Below are 15,520 nucleotides of genomic sequence, written 5' to 3' on the forward strand. Positions count from 1 at the left end.
CCGTATTCCCACCCTGGCATTCCCCTACTCTGGGGCATTGAGCCTTCACAGGACCAAGGGCCTCTTCTCCCATTGGTGCTCAGCAAGGCCATCCTCTGCTACATATGCAGGTGGAGCCATGGGTCCCTCCATGTGTACTCTTTGGTTAGCAGTTTAGTCCCTGGGAGCTCTGGGGGGGTGGGGAGGGGTCCTGGTTGGTTGATATTGTTGTTCTTCCTATGGGGTTGCAAACCCTTTCAGCTCCTTCAGTTCTTTCTCTAACCTTCATTTCTGAATAAGCAGTTAATTAATAGAGAGCAGTTCACTCGCATGGATGTTGGCTGCCCATTCTCTGGGCACCTCTTTACTCAGTCTCGTACATCCATTCCACCAGAGTATAGTGTTGAGGGCATTTTAAGTTCTGAGGACTTCCCTTCAGCTAGGCATGTGGCTAGGCATGAGTCTGGAGTGCACATGGCAGATGCAGCTTGGACTCATCAGACACGTCTTTGTGAGGTGTAAAATTATATCTGAGTACAAATAAAAATACCAATGTTCCATAAGAAGAAATAATGTTGTGCTTCGTGCAGTCTGTACACCCTTCACTTGTACTAGACATAAAGGTGATTGTCTCTCAAGAAGAAACAAAATAATAGAATCTGCACTTACAGTTGTACAGAGTGAAAGGAGACAGGAGCAAAATATGGCTGAAGCTATGTTTGTATTCAAATATCACGTTCAACATACGCATAAAAATCTTTTTTTGTTCCATGTTTTAATAGTATAATTGTACTTTCCTTTTCTCCAAGTATAACAAAAGCAATCCACAATTACTGCAATATTTAGATATTTTTAAAAAGATTGAAGTTCAAATTAGTTCCAACTTTAACTTCATGATGATTTGAATGAGATTACTTTTTTAAAAACGACGTCTTTCTAAAAAAGTAATGTAAATAGCCAAATTAACGAATAGGAGAAAACTATTGTTTTATGCTTGAATAACTTTCAGATCATTAATAGTCAATAACATTATTTCTGGGATTTCGGCATGATCTGGATTGTATTGTATTTAAAACATCTCGTGCATTAAATCAAGTGTTACCACAACAGATGCTAAGAAATTAAAGTATAGAAAAATTCTCCTGTATTAAGATCATTGTTATCTAAAGGATGGCCTTAAAGAGTTTTGAAAAAAAAAAAAAACAAAACAAAACACTTGGCTTTCATATTTTTCCAGAGAGCACAGTCAGATGAACTTGAAAAAATTGAAAAGCACAGTCGATCTTCCAAAGACAAGGAAAATGCCAAGTCTCTGGACAAACCTGAACAGTAAGTATGTTTAGGGACTTAGGAGGCCAATGAAGGCTACGGATGAGCCTCTCAGAATGGGAGAGAAAGGATCTGCATGCATGTTTATAATAAAGGAGGCCCTTTGTTTGGGTCCTTACACTTTTGCTCCTTCCTTACCTTTGTCTCCTTAGGTTCCTGTATGAGCTGTCACTAATCCCCAACTTCTCAGAGCGTGTCTTCTGCATCCTATTTCAGTCGACATTTTCAGAGAGCATTTGCTCAATTCGTCGCAAGTTGGAACTGCTGCAAAAGCTGTGTGAGGTAGGTTCCAGATCAGAGGAAGGATCGCGAATTGTGATATTTAATTGTGTTCAGTCATATTCTTATTTTTTTTTTTTTATAATTTTTGTCCCCTTGAAGAACTTGTAGATTTGAGTGAAGCAATCCCACATAAGGAAATGTTTGGCGACTGGGCTTCAGGAAGAAATCACATGTTTAGACGTATTCACAAGGCAGTGGGACCACATTGAGAGCCTGACAAATATGTGTTAGTCTCCTAGAATCTCAGCTGCCAATGCTTTGCCTAAATCAAAGCCCCAGTTCCCATATTCTCTCAGATATGAGAATTGCAAGTGGATGTAATTTGAAGGAATTCATTTCTCTTTGGGTTGTTTATTCAAAATGGAACCTCAGTAAAATGTTAATGCTTATTGCACCTAAATGGTTTTTCGGAATAGTCATTTGTCTTAGTGGAAGATAAATACCTTTCTGAGTGCAACAAATAAATTTTGGGCTGTAAGGACTACTATTAGCACTTAAAACAGTTTATAAAATATCAACAGAATCATTTGTTCTGATTGGGATAAACCACCTGGCAGAATGGAAAGCTATTACTAGAAATACTTCCAGAGGAAGTGGCACAAAAAACTAAAGTCAGGCAGCGTCCTGGGAGAGATGAGGATAAAGTTGTAATAAGCAAGACCTGGAATTCAATCTTTATACCTGCCTTTTGAGATTCTACAGCTTATAGCCAGAAATCTGTGTTGTGCCTAACATAGAGCCAATGAAGGCTAACAGGTGACATTATTTTGTAGAAATTCTCATTGTATATGGACCAGGATGGCATCCTCTGGCTTCTACAATCATACTCATGCTTATTGCAGGCATGTAATTGTAAAGTTAACTTTGAGACACTATTTTTGAAATATACTAAATAACAGGGAAGGTTATAGCTTGACTGTCACTTAGAACTATCCATGTAACCATTAGCTTGGTATTGATTTTAGATGATTCAAATAAGACAGTATATAAGAGAGACATCTTTGTTATCTTGTCTTATAGACATTAAAAAATGGACCAGGAGTCATGCAGGTCCTGGGTTTGGTTCTAGTCTTTGGAAACTACATGAATGCTGGGAACAAGACCAGAGGACAGGCAGATGGCTTTGGACTAGACATTCTGCCCAAGCTGAAGGATGTCAAAAGCAGTGTAAGTATTTTGTATTAACGCTTACACCAAATCGGGGATATTTTTAAACATAGGTTTGACTTTCAATAAAATATAAGTAACCCTTTCTGTTCTGAGATCAAAATTTTCACATACACACTCACACACACACACACACAAACACACATTAATGTTGTTTATAATTAATACTGAGGAGATTGTTAGAGTGGCGATGGAAAGCTAAGGTGAGGGATGACAATCAGACTCCTAGATGAAAGTCTGAGAGGGTGAACTTAGAAAGTAAGAGCCATGCTTTCCTGAGAGAGAATGTCCACACAGAAAAGAACAATAGGGTAGGGGACAGTATGAACAAGCCTTTAAGGACTGAGTTATAATAAATGAGTTAAGTTATAATAAACAATGTAAATAAATGTCTGTCATCTTGAGGGATGCAGTCATCATCCTCAAGAGAGGGGGTGGGGTAGCATATGCTCATCCTCAGGACAGAGCAGCTGCTTCTTCTGGTCTCTTTAATCAGTCATGGTTGTGGAGATTGGCCCCTATTTCTAGATTATTTCTCCACATTTGTACCAATCACTCAATATCATTCAAGTTTCCACAGTGCCAGAAATTGAAAAACAGTCTTTTTTGTTAGTTCTGTTTGGGCTTTGTAGTGTGTGTTTGTTATTTGGTTGTTTGGTTGTTTGGTTGTTTGGTTTTGAGACATGGTCTCAGTAGCATAGGCTAACATCAGACTACAGGCAGCTTCCCTGGTGCTAGGATTACAGTCTCAGCTAGTTTGTTCTTGGTGTACCAATTAGCTTCAGCTAATTTGTCTGACTTTCATGGGCACTCAAACATATATGTACACGTGCTATTGTATTTGTGTTATAATCATTTCATAGAGACAAATTTCTATTTTATAGACATAATAAATAATGTTATAAAAGCATCTGTTTCAGCAAACAAGTTGATATTTGTTGAAACAACATCTGCAAATAACAGTCAAATATAAAGAAGTCAATATAATGTTCAGCTTAGAAAAATTGATCTAAAATATTCTGATAAAAAGTTGCTTAGAATTACTTATGAAGATGAATTGGGTTTTTTATTTTGCTTTATATCTCTTACCCCTTCCACTACTAAATTGTATTTTATAAGTTTAAATAATCACAAAATAATTCATAATAAAAAACTATAAAGAAGCAAGATACTTAATATTTAGAGTTCCCATAATATCCATGTAAGATCTTTGGATTTTAAACTTTTTTATGAAAGCAAATGTAAGTGTATTTACTCCCCAGTAATATTTATAGACTAGAGAAAACAGTTTCAGATCAACCAGAATGTTCTCTCATTGTGCCTACAGTTGAGCTGAATAAAGATGTTTTACTAACTGATTCGTGTACTGCTGTTGCATTGATTGACAATTTAGTATAAAGAACAGTCCTCAAGTTGTTTGACCCACAAGAAAACGCTGTCTTTTGGGGAATTCTTTACTGACCACAGTACTTTATCACATAGAACTTGATTACTAAGAGGTGTTATTCTTTTCATAAATACTGGGAAAGTCTTGCCTAGATTCCATAACAGAGGCTCCAAGGACAAGTTAAATTTAACACGATTTATTGCATAAGAGAAAGTTCTAGGGCCAGGTAATATTACAGATCAAAGATGCCTCCAAATGCTCTGGCCTCCTATTACAGCCAGAGGAAAGGGTGTGAAATACAGAAAGCTTGACTCAAAATTGTTCGGCATTTCTCTTACATGGCCATGATTTTGAAGCCTTACTGCTGTGATTAGCTGATGCTGAGTTGCTTAGTTTTGTGTATATATCAAGCTAGGCTGCAGTTCACTATATAAGGAAGCCATTTGCGACAATTTTATCACTGAAGTATGGAGACCAAATTAGGTCAAACTTGTAATTTAACAAAGAAAACACTTCAGAGAACTTAGATTGTGTACTAGATTTTTCTTAGATATAGTTTTATCAGTTGATTAATTGGAGCAGGCAAAAAACAACAACAACAACAAAAACTTAATTAAAAGTTAATGCTTGTAACTGTGCCAGAAAAGAAACAAAATATTCTTTGAAAACTTTAAAGACTATTGATTGTATATAAAATAACTTTACATTTTCGAATATGTGCATTGTCTTACTAATAGTTGCATAAAAATATTTCCTCAATCTCAGTATTTAAGATAACAAATTGTAATGTCTATTAGCATTTAAAGGTCTCTACTTAATGGAAATACTTTTCTATTTTTCTAATCTAAACGTTAATGAATTTGTGTCAATTCCAAGAATTATTTATTATGACAGTACCTGCTAGACCATTTATATGGACTTGCAAGTAGTGTTTATTTATTTCATGGTAGTGATATTTGAAAACCTAAGTGCTATGACTTGAGAGATTTCTCGTTGGTTAAAGCCACTTGCAGTTTTTTAGAGGATCCAAGTTCTGTTCATAGCATTCACGTGGAGACTCACAACTGTCTATAACTCTTGTTCCTGTGAATACATTACCCTCTTCTAGTTTTCATTGACACTAGGTACACATGTAGTGTATGTACATACATTTAGGCAAAACACATACATAAAGATTAAAAGACAAAAAGGACTAAGAAAATGCAAAATAAATACATTATATAGAAGATGTGAATAATGAATTAAAATTCTCATGGAGGATAGTAAAAACAATGAATTATTTACATTTGAGCTTCTCCCTTAAATGGTGAGGCTTCCTTTAGACATTATATCAGAAGACTGGAAGAAAATTCTGTCATCCAGCCCTTTAGATACAATGACTGAGGCAGCATAGAATATGAAACCACCTGGAATACTTCCAAGTGTATTTGTGTGTTCTCTGAAATTTACTTTACTCTGTATCCTTAATAATACATAATAACTTTTAACTATGTGTTACTTACGTTGATTTTTCTGCCTAGGACAACAGCAGAAGCCTTTTGTCATATATTGTTTCATATTATCTTCGAAATTTTGATGAGGTAAGACCAATTTTATATGCATTCCCATTTTGAGCTTTTTCTTGCATGTGTGTGCGTCTGCAGTGGTTACCTATGAGTGTGTGGGTATTTGTACAAGCTTGCAGATGCAGAAACCAGAGGACAACTTGTGGTGCCTTCTGTGTTGGCATCTTATTCCCTTGAGACAGATTCCATCACTCTTTGGAATCTTGCCGTTTCATCTGGTCTCATTAGCTGGTCAGTGAGATCTCAGATCATCTTGTTTTCACTCTCAACCCCAAAATGCTGAGATACAGGCACATACAGACATGGCTAACCATTTTACATGAGTGCCATAAATTTAAGCTCAGCTCCTAGACTATGGCGGAGTAAGCACTCTTTTCCAACACCCCATTATTTTCTCTGTTGGATGATTCTGTAGTGGTTTTCCTGGGGTTTTGTTCGTTTAGTTGCTGTTGTTGTTGTTGTTATCGGAGCTGCTGCCATTTCTACTGCCGCATGATTTTTATTTCTCACACTGCCTTGTTTTAAAATTATGCTTGCTCTTAGGATGCTGGCAAAGAGCAGTGTGTCTTCCCGCTGGCAGAACCACAGGAGCTCTTCCAGGCCTCACAGATGAAGTTTGAAGACTTCCAGAAAGACCTCAGAAAACTAAAGAAAGACCTGAAAGGTAACCTCTGACCTTGAACTTACGTAATTTTTTAGTGTATTCTCTCAATGAGAGATGATAGAGTTTTAAGGCTTGTTAGAGGGATATCAGTTATGCAGAAGCCATGGAGAGCTGTTCATTTATATACAACAAAAGAAAATCTGCCAATAATTTTATTTTCATTGCCTTAAAACATTATGTGTTAGAAATTTAGTTATTCAATCATATCTTAGCTATTTGAGTAACAGCCCATTTCATTGGGAGTATGTTTACATCTTATTTTTATTTTGTAGCCAAGAATATTTGGAGATTTTCCATATCAGGGTTGGACACAAATACTGTCATTATTGAAAGATTAATAGTGCCTGCCTCTTCTCCTCTGATACACTTTCCCACAATTTTGTGATTTGTGAAAACTTGTAGAAACAAAGCATGTTCTTGCATATAGGTGGTTAGATGACACGTGGGTGGTGAGTCACAAAGCCTTATATCATGTGGATTTGATGAATGCTTATTTGAAATTACTCAAATTTCGTTTATTGGTAGCATTTACACACAAGTAAGTAGTCTTTCAAAACTTGCTTTCCTAGACAACATCCTTTGTTCTCCTTTTGTGCCATTTACTGTTGTTATAGCATTGAGAATCTGTTTCAGTCTCTGAGTTATATTACGTTTAAGCAGGGAACAAATTCCATGACATTGCATTTTCATTTAATATTGCTACTGAATGAAAACGGGAGGTAATCACTTCTGCTCAGAAGTTAAAAACAAACAACAAACAAACAGATACAGTTTTCAAGACACCCAGTCTCAAAACAGAAGATACATTTACCCAAGGGTATTGGTCCTGATCTGTCACCAGATTTATGGCAGTTATGTTCTGGTCACAGGTACATTAGTATGGATTTCAATCAATGTAACATTTTTCTTGAGGTTCTTGGATATTCACACGGTATATATTAGATGTTAGCTAGATGTGCTCAGTTCCCCAAAACACAGTACTTGCAGTTAGCTGGACTACAATTCTGTTTCTTGGTCATGCTCCATTCCAGCTTTATGCATATGTGCTATTGATTAAGGCCAAGAAAGATACTGTTGCCTTATCTAAGTATTACAATTCTGTAAGAACTAGTTCATTCCTGTGGTATATTATGGCACCATATATTGAAGTTGTTGGGAAGGTAATGTGATAAGGGCTTCTAGAAGAGTCACAAGTGACAGTTGGGTATGTTCAAGCTACATTGTATTCATGGGCACACTCTCCAAACAATACTTTTTTAAAACATGGTTTTAAAAGAACTAATTCTTAGAGAATTACAAAAACATTTCCCTGTATGGGGTTTATGACAATGAAGAAGTTATGGCTTTGTTTAATAAAATTTACACACACACAGTGATGTGTTGCCAGGGGCATTTCTGGAGAGGCTGGGAAATACTTCATACTTCCATCAGCACTTAATTCTTGAAAATTAGGATTTCATCATTTACAGATGATTTAATAAACAAGAGGAATGACATTATTAGTAAATATACAGTCCCACATACAAGCTCGGAGGCACTCGCATGTAAGCACTCAGACGTACACATATACAAATATATCCATTCATGTACATATACAAATACGTATACATACATACACATAAAACATATACATGCCCACATACACACATCTGCATATACACAGAGATGATTATACATGTACTTATGCACATAATTGCAAACACAAGTGACACATGATCACATAGACTTTCCTCAGAAAATATAGGTATTAAATGTATATGTGGCCATTGAAACACCAGATTCTCGTAAATCTCAGTACCTAACAGCACAAGATCTAGATAACAGGCTTCAGTGATGAATCGTTAAGTGCCTCTCTCCACTATGTTCTCTTAGATGTGTGTTTCTTTGAGCAATGTAGTAGCTACAAACACATACACATGGGAGGACTGTCAAGTAATATGTCAAAACAACAGGAAGTTAAACAAATGGTTGGAGCCATGAAGCCGTATGGTTGACATAGAGATGAATGCATTAAAAGACCCTGACCATTGATTAGCAACTGTAACATTTTTCTAACAACTCCTTTAAAAAAAATGGGAATGTAGCAAGCTTATGCTATAGAAATGAGGGAGGATGTAAGTGTGCCTCCCAACACTTTTTTAGCTCATTGCAGCCAGAAAGCATAGAAGACAGAAGATGAGTCTAGAAACAAGATACATACTCCAAAACATGCATCCAGTGACCTGCTTGCTCTAAATGTTTTCTCTCTGTTAGTAGCTCATTCAGCCGGGATCATGAGTCCATGAACACATGGCTGAGGGCAGTGTTCACACGGCACTGCTGGCCGGAAGCCAACCCTCTAATACATGCATCTCCAGGGGCAATATCATATCCAAACCAAAATAGAGGGGATTGTGACCAAGTAGATACAGAAACTGCAGGGTTAAGTTCATTGTAAAAGAAATTCCCAGTCTTTTACAGCAGAGGGATTTACAGTAGTTCTTTGGTTTATTTTACCATGGAGCACTCTTTTCTCGCAGAATGTGTGGTGGCTTCTGTGGTCAGTGAAACATGTCTGAGCACATTTGAGAAATGCAGGCTTGGTACTGTGTTAAGAACACAAGTATGACTCACCTCTGAGCTTACAAGGAAACCAGTTTATGAAACAATATCACTATTTTTATTCGTTTATTTTTGCTTTTTTTGTTTTTCTGTAAAATAAATGGTTTCACATTCTGAAGGTGAAAAAGTACGTCTTATTTTTCAAAATCTGATCATTTTCATAGAAAAGATGATTTGGATATAAAGAAGGAAATCTTGTGAATAAAAATTCAATTTTGGAGAATCAAAGAACCAATAGAAATAGAGTTTTTCTGATCAGTACACATGAAGTTACTTCTTTTAAGGAATGGTTTGGACATACATTTATATAACCAAATGGAGATCAAATGGGAGGTTGCTTTAGATAAAATAATAGTCCTTAAAAGCACTTGCAGAGCTAAATAGCCTTTAAAAACTATTTCTTTTTAAAGAATTGTTTTAGTTTACTTCTAGATGTATTTATTTCATTTTACATATGTGGCTATTTTGCCTGTGTACATGTCTGTGTACCACATAAGTACTGAGTGCTCGTGGTTGTCAGAGGACAGTATCGGAAGCCGGTGCCCTTCATTGCTGAGTCATCTCACCAGCCCCCAAATGATTTATTTTACATAATCACATTGGAGGATTCCTTTTAGATATTTCAAATAGCCTGTCTACACTTTCTTATAGGCAATTGTTTTAATCAGCTCAGAAAAGGACTTAAGCTTGCAAAGAAGCCTTCGTACTACTCTGTGTAAGCAGTCAGTACCTATTGCTATTTCTGAGGTAAAGCACAATAAATGATACAGTTTTTATTAATGGAAAATGTTCTGTATTCACAAAGTCACTAGTATACCCATCTGTCCTTCTTGTTTCTGCATACTGACTTGATTTTTATTTCCAAGAAAACTGAGAAACAACGTGTAAGGGCTTAGACATTATAGACAAACACCTGAATCTCATCCTAGCATTCCTGTAAAGACATCCATTATGTTGGGTTCTTTTCTGCTTTACTGATGACTTCTATACCTGCTCCTCAGGACAACAGGCAGGCTTCCTAGCTCAGTGAAGTGCCGTCTGTTCAGCAATTTTGATCTCTTTTTGGCAGTAGCTTTTCTTGATGCAGTTTGCACCAAATGATGGCTTATGGTCCAGTGTCTTTGTTAGGTGGGAACTGTAGCCATGGGGTTGGATGAAAATGTTGGGTGAGTCAATCTCTGGAGAAACTGTGTCAAAGTCTCAATGAGCATGAGGCGAGAAGAGTCTCCGAGCCAGCTTGCAGACAGCTGCTGCTGGGCGTGAGCGAACTGTATTCCTATCATAACAGAGCAACAAAGCTCTTCGAGTGCTTTTCAAAAAGATAGCAGCCAAACAAAATGCAGCATCTTTCAAAGAGCATTCTCCTGAACAAGAAAACTTAAACTATATTTGCTGTATTACTAATGGATAAATCATTTATCAGTCTTTAGAAAAACCAAGGTGTGGGAAAAGATAAACCCTGTGATTTCAGCTTGTGAAGTTCAAACATATAAGCAATCAATGAATTCTTTAAGGCTAGATGGTATGGAGAGGTATAAGCAACAGAATTCTCTGGGCCTAAGAAAATGGGTTATTAGGGAACACTCTGTCCTCTTTCAAAGTATTGGTTAGGTTTCATTTCTTAAGTTGTAATTTGAATATATGGATATTCATTTAATTATTCTTTATAGTTTTTGTATGTTATCCGTGTTCTTTTATGTGTAAGATGGGGTTAATAATCTTATTTGAGAAAAAAGAAAACTGGGCAAGCATCCAGAAATATGTTTGCTTTAGATTTGAAACTGAGTAGTCTGGACTCCCCTAATTTAAAATGTGTGATTGTTCAGCCTTGTCTGTTCTTTATGAAGAAATTGCATAACTTGATGAATTTAAAAGTAAACATAACTAAGAAACATAAGAAACTTAATTAAAATAATAAACTATGTTTAAAAAGAATATAATACCCTTCTTGGAGGTAAAAGATTAATACGAAAGAGAAGTAATTTTGTGTTGAACAATTCAAACATATATTATTTAGAAGGAAATAGCAAGAATAAAATTAACTACTAGTGTCAGAAAGCTGTTGAGGTCTTACAGAAACATAATTCATTATTTTTGGTTATTGCTTTCACTATTTTATAGTAAAACTTAGGAAAACCAAAAATATATACTATTTTAATTGAAGTAATTTAATATAGAGAAGTTAACATGTATTGAAAAGTCAAAACAATACAGAAAAATAACAAAGTAATGTAGGAAGAAGCCATCATCCCTCAGGAAACTCAGGAAAGCAAGAGAAGTTGTAGTTAGTGCAGAGCAGACATCTTTGGAGAGAGCATCCCCTGGGGCTGGACCCAGGCCTCAGAGAAAGGATAATTCTGCTGTGTATGCTGCCCTAAGGACTTGGGAGAGCAGATCATTGGGAGATGGGGCTGGAGGCAATAGAAAAATGTCAGCTCATACATGTGAATGAGGATCTGAGAACTGAGTTTGAAGCAATGGCTGACATGACACTTTGGGGCAATGTGGTGATGCTGGCTTGAGTGTATGGAAACACTAGACACTGGAGCCTTACCTGCTAATTATGGAAAGTGGGAGGCTAGCTTTCACCTCTCTCCATATTCCTCTATCCGGCCTTCCCCATTTCACTATGGAAACTTTTCACCAAGATGTTTGTTAAAGAGGTACAGTATTTTGATATTTTGATGAGTCTAACATCATTGTCCCAGGGTCAGATATAGAAAGGTAGTTTTGAAGCAAAACCAAACAAAACAGCAACCAAAGTAAACCAAAACCAATTGTCTTCATTTAGTTGCATGTTTCCATTATTCTAATATGATCTTAGCTGTCATCATGGCTCTCAAGTTCAACTCAAGTGGAAGGGTCTATAACTTTTGGAGAGAAGTCAGCCACATAATACCCTGATATGCTTCTTTGAATGTATTTGCTTATTTGTTTAGAGTCTCAGTCTCTCTCTCTCTCTCTCTCTCTCTCTCTCTCTCTCTCTCTCTCTCTCTCTCTGTGTGTGTGTGTGTGTCTGTCTGTCTGTCTGTCTGTCTGTGTCTGTCAGTCTCCTTCATGGCCTGTCTTGTGTATGGAAAACTTGTAAAAGTTGGTTTTCTCCTTCCACCTCATCTGTTTGCAATATTGAACTTAGGTCATTGGGCTTAGTGGTAAGCATCTTTATCCACTGACCCATCACAACAGCTCCTCCACCCTTCTAATGCTGACAGACTTTCCTTTATGTTGTCTTACCACCTCAAAAATCATCAAGATAGCCTATGAGGTTGCCTCTAAAATACAGAGGAGGAAATGATCTGAGCAGAAATCATGGGAGATGCTCATCAGTGTCTAGGGCAGTAGAAACAGATCTGCAGTTAGTCATTCTCAACTGGTTTGGTTCTGATAATGGATAGCTAGTTGTCAACTTGATGGTCCTGTGTTTCTTTGGCTTTTTTCAATCTTTTGGTGAGTGTGTTCTCAGTGTCACATAATGAGTAACTTAGAACATGCAAAGATAGGGCCTGAGTTCAATCCCTGGAACCCATACAAATAACCAGAAATGCTGAAATGTACGTATGATCCCAGCAGTCTGGAGGCAGAGACAGGTAGATTCCTGAAGCTCCTTGTCCAGCTAGCCTAGCAAAATTGGTGAGTCCCAGGTCTAGGTGAGATATTTGGTCTCTAAAAGCATGGTGGTTGGTTCTTAGGAACACCTAAGGTTTCCCTGTGGCTTCTACATATGCATACATAGGTGCACATGCTCATGCTCATACATGGATGTGTGTGTGTGTGTGTGTGTGTGTGTGTGTGTGTGTGTGTATTTAATGAATACACACATCAAGCAATCTTATGGCTATCCATAATAGCTTATGACTTCTTTTTATTCCACAACTTACCAAGAATACTTACAATACTTTCACTGTGTTCCAAAAACTGGAAGTTCACAGAAGTTGGTGTCACATGTAACCAGTGAAAATAATGTAGGATTACAGCACACATTAAGGCAGTGCCAAAAGCTCAGTACATCTCACCCACATTACTTCATACTGTGAAAATCGTGGGCAAAATAGTTGCTCCTTCCATGTTGCAGATGAGTAAGGAGGAGCGAGCAATACTCAGGAACGTATCTGAGTATCCTAGTAGTAAGTACTGAATGGTAGTTAAAATGCAGAGTCTGTCTCCCTGACTGCTATGGCACGCTGTTTCTCCATTGGCTATTATACAAAGACCTTCCATTTGTCCATCAGAATTAGCCTTAAAAAATGCCTATAGATGCTAGCTACAAATCCATAAATGACATCCAATCATTGCTTGGATTCTTACCAGGCATGAATATATTAGAAGTCAATACCAAAGCCCTAGTAAAATGATTTGAATTCTTAAAATAGTTTCCAAGATTGTTACAATAACTACTAATTTCTGAGATGTTTAAAAGCCTTTGTACTTTCCCCAACTTAAAAGCTTTAGGTCCCCTATCAAGTCCTGGTCTTTGTTCTGTTTGTTTCTGTATCTTCTATTCCCTACAGTGAATGATTATATGACACATTCTCCAGCATTTCAAAAGCACTGTGAATTTCAGACAATTTAGTGTTCCTTATGGTCCTTCCCTTTCACTACAGGTATGCCCCCCCCCCATTCTACTCCATGTTTCTTTCTATAATGCTTCTCTCAATTTATCTTCTGAACTTGAGAAATTTAAACTTGTTGACAAGAGTTTTGATCACCAACCATTTGCTTTAAATGGATCTTTTGTCAATTCCTTGCTCGTGGTTCACACTAGAGATTATCTTTCTTTAGAGGTGGTCTGACTCACATTTTGATGTATAAAATAAACAAGCTATTTCTGTATATCTAAAAAACAATCATGTAAGGCTTTCACTCCTTGGAGAAAAGTTGCTTTATTGTGAAATAGTTGCAACACTAATTTTATACCACAATGGAACCCACTAGTGAGACAGCATTCCTAAAGCACGGTCACTGTGGTTTCTAATTTACTGGCTGGATGTCTTTAAACTTCACTGTGTGGGAGCACTTTACCAGACTGATGTAGATGAGTGTGTCCTGTCATAGGTCCATGTTCCTGTTTCATCATCAATGTACCTCATGGCTGGGCAATAGGAAAGGGAATAGTATCACTCCAAAGATGATTATTGCACTGCTGAGGTCTTTGTGACAGTCATAAGCACAATGGATTGCACTATTTAAGGATTCCCCAAATGAAGCCAGGCACCTAGCCAGTAGTCTTAAGAGCCAGGATAGCCTGTCATAATGGCACCTGCCTTTAGCACCTGTCAGGCACAGGTATGCAGATCTCTGTGAGGTTGAGGCCAGCCAAGTTCCAGGTCAGCAGGGCTAAATAGTGAGACACTCTCTAAATAAATAAATAAATAAATAAATAAATAAATAAATAAATAATCAATCAATATAAGGCATTTGTACTCTTGATGAACATTTGTGCCTGTCCCTGAAATTATGACATCTTCTGAAAAAATGTCACAGGGTTTAATTTTCCTTGTATAAATCCTTACAGTATTTAGAATGTTGGAAAAATACTTTTCGAATCCAGATTAAATATTAAATTCACAAAAGTTAATCTGGTTTATCTATTTGTAAAAATCCAAAATATTTTTGTACCTCTAAAAAAAATGGTTTTGGTTTTACTTAGGTACACAAGGCTTTGAACTTCCTTGGCAAAGACCCTACCAATAAGCTATGTCCTGTCCTTCATCAATCTTTTAACTCATTGAGAATGTTATGGTTAATTATGATACCATCATATTAATAGTGTAAGATCATATTCAAAGATTCTTAAAAGTATAGGTAAACTATAGTAAGCATATTAGTTTGTAGTAATGTGCTTTTATTATTCTAGTGTAAAGTGCACTGTCTGTCATCTTAGGTCATGAGATGACAACCTTTTGTATCCAGTTTTAAGAATTAAGAATTTGCACTCATTTAGAAGAATGAAGCCTATAATAATCTTTCAAGGCTATATAGTACTAATCTAGAATAATTAATATTATGCTTATGAAAAGTTATATGTATGTATATGTAATATATATGCATATATATATCTATATATATCTATATATATATATATATATATAATTTCCTCTTGTCCTGCTAAAAAGGAAGTAGTATGCACTTCATTGTCCACAGTGTGTGTGTGTATGTGTGTGTGTGTGTGTGTATGTGTGTGTGTGTGTGTGTGTGTGTGTGTCTGTGTGTGTGTGTGGTGAGCCTGTAATGATGTATAGACAAGGCTCTTCTGCGGAGCAGGGGGCAATTTAGTTCTGAAAGTTTAGAGTTTTTCATCTAATCAATATGTTTGTACTCTTTTGTGTATGTTGTAGATGCTAATGTAACTTTCTCAAAGCTCACAGTAAAACAGTAAGTTTAGGCTGTAATTAACATTGATTGAAGTTGGAGACTTGAGTAAATTATGGCTAGAATATTCCAACTCCCTCAACCAGTAAGCAAACTTCCCATGATGTAGGTCTGCTTCAGAGAGAGCTGTGTGATGCTGATGGTTAATCGTATAGTGATAAAGAAACACTTCCCCCA

The 15,520-nt window shown here is 36.6% G+C and overlaps 1 protein-coding gene across 1 annotated transcript in view; it reads left to right on the plus strand.

Annotated features, from left to right (window-relative positions):
- Positions 1-15,520, plus strand: part of Fmn2 (formin 2) — a 343,084-nt gene that overhangs the window by 219,207 nt on the left and 108,357 nt on the right. Inside the window, exons 9-13 of the mRNA XM_034520965.2 lie at positions 1,217-1,308; positions 1,461-1,590; positions 2,611-2,757; positions 5,665-5,724; positions 6,253-6,373. Of these exons, the coding sequence (XP_034376856.1) occupies positions 1,217-1,308; positions 1,461-1,590; positions 2,611-2,757; positions 5,665-5,724; positions 6,253-6,373 (550 nt within the window). The remainder of the gene's footprint in view (positions 1-1,216; positions 1,309-1,460; positions 1,591-2,610; positions 2,758-5,664; positions 5,725-6,252; positions 6,374-15,520) is intronic.

The sequence above is a fragment of the Arvicanthis niloticus genome, chromosome 16, assembly GCF_011762505.2.
Source record: "Arvicanthis niloticus isolate mArvNil1 chromosome 16, mArvNil1.pat.X, whole genome shotgun sequence".
NCBI lineage: Eukaryota > Metazoa > Chordata > Mammalia > Rodentia > Muridae > Arvicanthis > Arvicanthis niloticus.